An 8,425-nucleotide genomic window follows, 5' to 3' on the forward strand; every position below is an offset into this window, starting at 1 on the left:
GGATTTTCCAGGCAAGAGTACTGGAGTGGGTCTCCAGTGCTTTCTCTGTGTGGTGTGTATACACAGTGGGATATTACTCAGCTATGAAAAGGAAAACGTTTGAGTCAGTTCTAATGAGGTGGATGAATCTGTCTTTTCTTTATAGAAGTTTCTCCCCAAGTTCCTGGCAATGGAGTACCCCTAACTACTTTTGGTTTGACACTATCTAATTTGAATAGAATTTTTCTCAAATAAATACTTAAAATTTTTAATATGCATTGGTTTGTTTTTTACCAACAGAAAAGATGAAAATGGTGAGAATAATATGCTCTTAGGAAGAGAAAAGTTTTTCCATGATGGCTCGGAGGTAAAGAATCTGCCTGTCAATGCAGAAGACGCAGGTTCAATACCTGGGTTGGGACAATCCTCTGGAGAAGGAAATGCCAACCTACTCCAGTATTCTTGACTGGGAAATCCCATGAACAGAGGAGTCTGGTGGGTTACAGACTAGAGGGTCACAAGTGTCAGACGACTTAGCCACTAAACAAGCAAAAAAGCAAAGAGGGAGAAAAATGCCTGGGATTGGGGTGGGGAAACTAGTGTAGAGGTTACTCCAGGCTAGGCTTGTGAAGTCCTGTGTATTTAACCATTTTCTTGGACAACCCCATGGGATGAAATCTTGACTCAGATTTCTTTAGACATGCACAGTGGTCTCCTGGCCTTCAGAGAAGTCTCTACTGTCTTTTGAGTTTTGGTCTCCCATTTCTAAACACCCACAATAGGACAAAAACAATAGCCAGATTGATGACTTCAGTTCCAGAAAAGAAGAGGAAGGGAAAACAACAACAACAACAACCACCCAGTTTCTGATAACCAAGGAGACTACAGGGAGAGCTGTACAATTTCCTGGAATCTAAGACAGAGGCTCTTTGCTAGAGCTCACTTGGGCTTTGTAACCATGGTTTTCCAAGTCCCAACTATATAAAAATAGAATATTTATTTAAAAAATAAAACCTGACAGATAAGCCACTGCTGTTTCTACTTGAAGTGCAAAATGCCATGAGACTCCCAAAGCACAAGTCCATAAAATCTGGTAAATGAGCCCTCTACCTAACAAGGTCCCTGAGCACCCATTGACTGCTTCCTTCTAGCCCCAAGTTGACTCTTGAGGGTGCCCAGGGACTTGTACCCAGAAACCTTGAGAGATGAGCCCCAAAGAGCCTTTCTTGGGTGTCAAAAGCTCCTCCTTCAGCTGGAGAAAATATCTAGATCCCAGTAAATTTCCTTCTACCTCCATCCCTGGAAGAGCTCTAAAACAGGTGGAAGGACTGCATTTAGGTACCTTTTACTCACAACCTTGATTTGTGAATACTTTTGACCAATGGGCCACATCTCTGATTTCCCCCTCCATTTTTCTGTTGAGCCACAAATTTTCAGGAAGAAAAGTAAGTTAGATTTTGGAAAAGACATCAGAGATTTACAGAGAAAGCCTCTGAAGAATAAAATAGATGTAAGAGTTTTTTTCAGGGTTTCCCTTGAAGCTCAATTGGTAAAGAATCTGCCTGTGTAGAGCAGGAGACCTGTGTTTGAGTGTAGGAGACCTATGTTTGATTCCTGGGTTGGGAAGATTCCCTTGGGAAGAAAATGGCAACCCACTGTAGTATTCTTGCCGGAAGAATCCCATGAACAGAGGAGACTGGCAGACTACCGTCCATGGGGTCTCAAGAGTCGGACATGACTTAGCAACTCAACCACCAAGGGTTTTATTGATGTTAAAGGGTGAAATTATATTAAGCTGGAAAGAGTCCAGGTGTGTATGAATTTTTGTTTTTCTTTATCCTTAATTTACCACTTTGAAAGATCATCTGCTAATCCTAAGGAATCATGACTTCCAGGATTAAGGAGTATCTTGACTAATACGGTAATGTGTGACTCTGCTACTTAGCAGCTATGTTTCCTTGTCTATATCTTGTCTTCAGACAAATCATAATCCACATAGACACTTTTTATAAAGCCTCATAAAGCAGATTTACAGTTACCTTCCATTATATACCGGAGAAGGCAATGGCACCCCACTCCAGTACTCTTGCCTGGAAAATCCCATGGACGGAGGAGCCTGGAAGGCTGCAGGCCATGGGATCGCTGAGGGTCTGACACGACTGAGCGACTTCACTTTCACTTTTCACTTCCATGCATTGGAGTAGGAAATGGCAACTGACTCCAGAGCTCTTGCCTGGAGAATCCCAGGGACGGGGGAGCCTGTGGGCTGCCGTCTATGGGGTCACACAGAGTCGGACACGACTGAAGTGACTTAGCAACAACAACAACAACCGTTATATACACATCAAGGTCAAACAACTTTCCATGTTATGAAGTAGTCCCTGATATCTAACAACAAAAAAAAAATGTTCTTTTTTCACCTTCATACTGTCCTTTCATATCATGCTCTGAAGAGCTGAAGCGTAACTGTGCACCAGCCCTTTAAAATACCATTTTGTAGATTTACTGTATTTAAAATGGTATATTTCTGAGGAATAGATTAATCTTAAAAACATTAAAGAAGCTTGCCATTGAAATTTACCCAATAGTAAGTCATTTTTATGTTGCTAATTTGCTTTACTTCCAGCAAAATGCACTTTTTCAGCAACTCCATGCTTTCTATTATTAAATTTGCTTTTATAGCTAACCTGTTACATAATTACATGTAGTTTAGTAATAGGGTAAAGGCTACTAGAAAAGTTTCACTACCAGCCTATTTTGCAATTAGATGTTCACAGACTCATGCTTTCTTCTAGTTATAATTCCTGTGTCAAAATTTAGCCTAGTTCATTAGTTGCTTGTTGCTCTCACAGGCATAGACAGAAGAACAAGGAGACAGAGGTTATAAACACTGAATACTCCTCTTCTTTGAGGACGACCTCACTATGGTAGCCTAACACTGTTTCCTAAGAGGCAATTTGTTTGATCGACCAGTGACCTGTAAAGATTCCACCAGCAAACACTTGTGCCCTACATTGCAGCGGTCACACTAGCAACACAGAGTTGGAATACATGGTCCCTACTCTCAAAGATTGCATAATGTAGTCATGATGGGGGCAAGTTCTGTGACACAATTCTGTAGTAGAAGGAACAATGGACACAGGATCAGAAGACGTGTATTCAAATATTGATTTTCATTCTTTGACATCTGTGTGTCCACAGACAAGTTCCTAAATAGAGCTGATCCTCAGTCTCTCCTTCTGAACAGAAACAATAATTCTTGCCCTCCCTGTTCCACTGGATGGTGATGAAATTAGATAATGCATGTGAACATGTTTTGTAATCACATAGGCACTATAGTTCTTTCATCACAAAAGAACCAGTATACTGCATGTTCAAGGACATGGATTTGGGGAGAGGGAGGGAATAGAGAGAGAGAAAAGATTTTACAGAGGTCATGAGCTTTGTGTAGCTTTGAAAACTGAGCAGTGTCTAAGGAAGAGTAGTGTAGGACCAAAGCTGAGAGGAATAGTACCTTGGAGTTGAAAGACTGAAATGAAAAGGCAGTGTGTAAATCATAGTGACAAGACCTCTACCTTAAACCCTAGACACTCAGGAATTAAGCAGTATCTACAGAGCCTAGAGGGGCTTCCCAGGTGGCACCAGTGTTCCCAGTGTTAGTCACTCAGTCTTGTCCAACTCTTTGTGACCCCCATGGATGGTAGTCCTCCAGGATCCTCTGTTCATGGGATTCTCCAGGCAAGAATACTGGAGTGGGTTGCCATTCCGTTCTCCAGGGGATTCCCAAGGATAGAACCTGGGTCTTCTGCATTGCAGGCAGATTCTTTACCATCTGAGTCAGTAGGAAACCCCAAAGAATCCGACTTCCCGTGCAGGAGTTGTGGATTTGATCCTTGGGTCAGGAAGATCCCCTAGGGAAGGAAGTGGCAAACTGCTTTGGCATTCTTGCTTGGGAAATTCCATGGACAGAGGAACCTGTCGGGCTATAGTCCATGGGGTCACAAAGAGCTGGACATGGAGCATACATGGAGCCTAGAGCTCTGCCTGACACCACTGAACTTGAATGGATTCAATAATTGTTCAAATTCTAAGTATGCTACTTAGTTTAAAATGTTTCTACCAACAATTCTGTGATATTGTTATCACTACTGTATTAATGTAAAGGTAAGGAAATTGGTCTTAGATATGTTAATTCTTTGCCAAAGATAAGTTAGTGTATGATAGAAGTAGGATATGAGTCTGTACCATTTGACTCTAGAAGCCACACACTTTAGTGAGAGAAGAATATTTCTCCTCTGTCTATTCCCAAAAGAAATGAGCATGAGTGTGGCTATAAATCAGCAGAAATCTGAAGTAGATTAACCAAAAGAATCTGCCCAGTCTACTAATAACAGAAATCAACCAACTAGGTTCCTTATAGATGTTTTTTTTTTAACTTTCTTAGATACCATATATGACTTAATGAAGAAAGAGAATCACACTCTGGTGAGTGAGTTTACTTTCCAGGGTTTCTCCAGCTTCTGTGAGCACCAGTTCACCCTCTTTATCATGTTTTTTGCACTGTACATGTTAACCCTGGCAGGCAATATCATCACTGTGACCATCATTAGCCTTGACCATCACCTCCACACCCCCATGTATTTCTTCCTTGGCATGTTATCAGCTTCAGAGACTGTGTACACAGTCATCATTATACCCAAGATGCTCTGCAACCTCATAGGCCTGAGTCAGTCCATTTCTTTGGCAGGTTGTGCCACTCAGATGTTCTTCTTCATCACTTTGGCCATCAACAACTGCTTCCTGCTCACAGCAATGGGCTACGACCGCTATGTGGCCATTTGCAATCCCTTGAGGTACACAGTTATCATGAACAGGAGAGTGTGCATCCAGCTGGTGTGGGGGGCCTGCAGCATTGGGCTGATTGTGGCCATGACACAGGTGACGTCTGTGTTCAGATTACCTTTCTGTGCCACAAAGGTGGCCCACTTCTTCTGTGATATCCGACCTGTGATGAAGCTCTCCTGCATTGACACGACTGTCAATGAGATCTTGACTTTGTTCATCAGTGTCCTGGTGATCCTTGTTCCCATGGGATTGGTTTTCATTTCCTACATCCTCATCATCTCCACCATCCTTAAAATTGCCTCAGCTGAAGGTCGGAAAAAGGCCTTTGCCACCTGCACCTCCCACCTCACTGTGGTCATCGTCCACTATGGCTGTGCCTCCATTGCCTACCTCAAGCCCAAGTCAGAAAACACCAAGGACCAGGATCAGCTGATCTCAGTGACCTACACTATCATCACGCCACTGCTGAACCCTGTGGTGTACACCCTAAGGAACAAAGAGGCCAAGGATGCTCTGCTCCGGGTCATTGGCAGGAAGCTTTCCTGATAAGATAGGCCTGTTACAAAGAGAGTCTTGGAACATTCTATAGAGAAAAGAAAGTAAAGAAGTGCCAGCAGAACCTAGAGTGAAAATTCTGGAGCCTATCATGCAGGGGTTGTGTAGAGGAGATAAAAGGATTATAAATCCAGGCCCTGGAGAAAGGGGCTCCAAAGTACAAGCAAGCCTGCATCTGATAAGACAACATAGATGGTATGGAGCATCAATATAAGAGAAAGAACCTGATTTGGGGAAGCACACAGATTGTATATATAGCCTAGGACAGGATGAGATCAAGATAGTAGAAAGGATTAATGAAGGGAGGCTGCTTCAAGGCAGTACTAAACTTTTAAATACACTCTTTTTCGACATGAAGCTCCCTTTTATCCATTTAGAGTTACAAAGGTTTAACATCCAATTGAAGTCATTGTTTTGTGGACAATTCAAGTTCCTTGCATCTTAAACACCATAAATAAATGGCTGTCAGTGATAATAAGCATCTATATAATTTATCAACTCCTGAAGTCTAGATCTTTTTCACATATATGGCCAACCTGGAACTTAAGTTTTCAGGAATATGTAAGAGAAACATTTTGGGAAATGATTAAAATTCCTTCGTAATTTAATTAAACAGGTAGCACCAAGTAATCATATTGGCATTTATATTTCAAGAAAGTACAAGGATTGTTGGTGATGATATATGTAAATAGTTCACCCAATATTGCCTTTGGAGATGCTTGCGGAATGGATAAAAGTGGATAGTGAATGGGAAGACAAGAGAGAATCTACAAAAAGGATTAGTCAGGTGAGAGGACTGGAAAGAAGTGGATCAGTAAGGAAAGTGCCAAATGGTAACTTAGTGACTCAAAAAGAGAAAAAGATTTAAACCATCAGCCCTATCATTTCAAACCCCCAGGATCTGAATTAATATGCCATCTTTCACTAGTCACCTCCACTTCCAGTGCTCCTCCACAAGCCTGTCATCCAGTTCCACACAGAACACCTAGTAGCTTGTGACTTCTCGCTTTCTATTTCATATTCTCATGTGTTTCTACAGCTTACTGTCACTTCATGGAAATCCCTTACTGCCACCCTCACTGCCTATTCAACCAAAGTGTACTCCTTTCAAAACACCAAACTAAAAGCATCTCCCTTTATGAACTTTCTAATGAAGAAATCACCCCCTCACTCTCCTACTTCCAAACTCACACATACATTATTATAGAACAAGCATTTCCTTTGATGTCTTTAAAAATGAAAGCTTGAAATGAATGAGTGATGTCATAACCAGATGAAGTCTTCACTAGTTGGACAGTTTAATGTTTCAGTTGTACCAAGTGGTGGCATTTTCAGAGGCTGTGTTCTCCTTCATGTTATTAATAATCTCAAAAATTAGGACCATGTTCAAATATTGTAATTTCATAAATAGCCCATTGTGGTTCAATCTTACCCACATCTGAGTATTTTCAAAATTTATGGTGGAATCCAAGAGAACCCCAAAATAAAGTTACCTACTGTTTGTTAATGGCCTCTCTTACTCAGCAAAAAAATGTTGCTCTGTCCATTCAAGTGTACTAATAATAATCTGTATCTTCAAAATTAGCTACTAAAAATAGTAGCAAGTAGTGTTTGGAGGCCAGCAGGGTAAAGTGTATTCACTTTAACATAAGTACTGTAAGAAAAAGACTGCGTTCTGAGTCCTGGCTTTACTTTTTATTCACCTCATATATTTGAATGTTTATTTAGCTTCTCTAAGCAAGGTCCATCTAGTCAAGGCTATGGTTTTTCCCGTGGTCATGTAGGGATGTGAGAGTTGGACTGTGAAGAAAGCTGATCGTCGAAAAATTGATGCTTTTGAACTGTGGTGTTGGAGAAGACTCTTGAGAGTCCCTTGGACTGCAAGGAGATCCAACCAGTCCATTCTAAAGGAGATCAATCCTGGGTGTTCATTGGAAAGACTGATGCTGAAGCTGAAACTGCAATACTTTGGCCAGCTCATGCGACAAGTTGACTCACTGGAAAAGATTCTGATGCTGGGAGGGATTGGGGGCGGGAGGAGAAGGGGATGACAGAGAATGAGATGGCTGGATGACATCACCAACTCTGTGGATATGAGTTTGAGTGAACTCCGGGAGTTTGTGATGGACAGGGAGGCCTGGTGTGCTGTGATTCATGGTCACAAAAAGTCGGACACGACTGAGAGACTGAACTGAACTGAACTGAAGCCTAAATTTTCTCTACAAAGCATGTAGATAAAACAATAACATTTTGTAGATGTTTCATCTACAAAACATGTTTGTCAGTTTCTCCTGACAAACACATGAGACAGTAAGTGTGAAAATCCTTTGTAAATGACAAATCAGGGACAAAATTCTTTATTTTTATTGGAGTAAGAAAAGCAGTATAATCTCTGTAAACTTCTAATTATATCAGAGAGTTCAGTGTCATCCATCTGAGGATACTGCCACAGAGATATTTTTTTCTTTAACTTTTTATTTTGTATTGGAGTATAGTCAATTAACAATGTTGTAATAGTTTCAGGTGAACAGTGAAGGGACTCAGCCATACATATACATGTATCCATTCTCCTCCTAACTCCCCTCCCATCCAGGCTGCCACATAACATTGAGCAGAGTTCCATGTGCTATACAGTAGGTTCTTCTTAGCTATCCATTTTAAATATAGTACTGTGTACAAACCACAGATATTTATGATTCTGCCTTTCTGTCTGCATGCTATCACTTTAATCCCTAGTCCTGGTTCAGGGTCGGTTCTCTTTCCTTAGACATCCTGGAGAATAATGAGGGGAATTCTACTTCTGGATGATTCATCTTCCAGACACATCCTAGTCATTTAGCCTGGTACAGCGCTTCAAAGAGCTCATGAGTACAGAAAGTGATTGTTGTACTTAGTTTCCCCAGACATATGGGCTCCACCCTTCACTTCTCAACTGGTCTCCTTTGTTGGGAAGAACACAAAGTCTTGAGACTTGAATTTAAGACACACCTTAACTTTCCCAGCTATGTATGATTTTCCCAACTATGTGTTTCTAAGGAAGTAAGGA

General features: G+C 41.2%; 1 protein-coding gene across 1 annotated transcript; it reads left to right on the forward strand.

The window, feature by feature from the left end:
• Window positions 1-679: 679 nt before the first annotated feature.
• Window positions 680-5,370, forward strand: LOC129541389 (olfactory receptor 10J1-like). The gene is made up of 3 exons (XM_055403262.2): window positions 680-718; window positions 2,805-2,831; window positions 4,447-5,370. Exons 1-3 carry the CDS (start codon window positions 680-682, stop codon window positions 5,368-5,370), a joined length of 990 nt encoding a protein of 329 aa, XP_055259237.2.
• Window positions 5,371-8,425: the final 3,055 nt, after the last annotated feature.

This window comes from Moschus berezovskii, chromosome 4 (genome assembly GCF_049115385.1).
Source record: "Moschus berezovskii isolate FMDL1 chromosome 4, NW_MosBer_1.0, whole genome shotgun sequence".
NCBI classification, from domain to species: Eukaryota; Metazoa; Chordata; class Mammalia; order Artiodactyla; family Moschidae; genus Moschus; species Moschus berezovskii.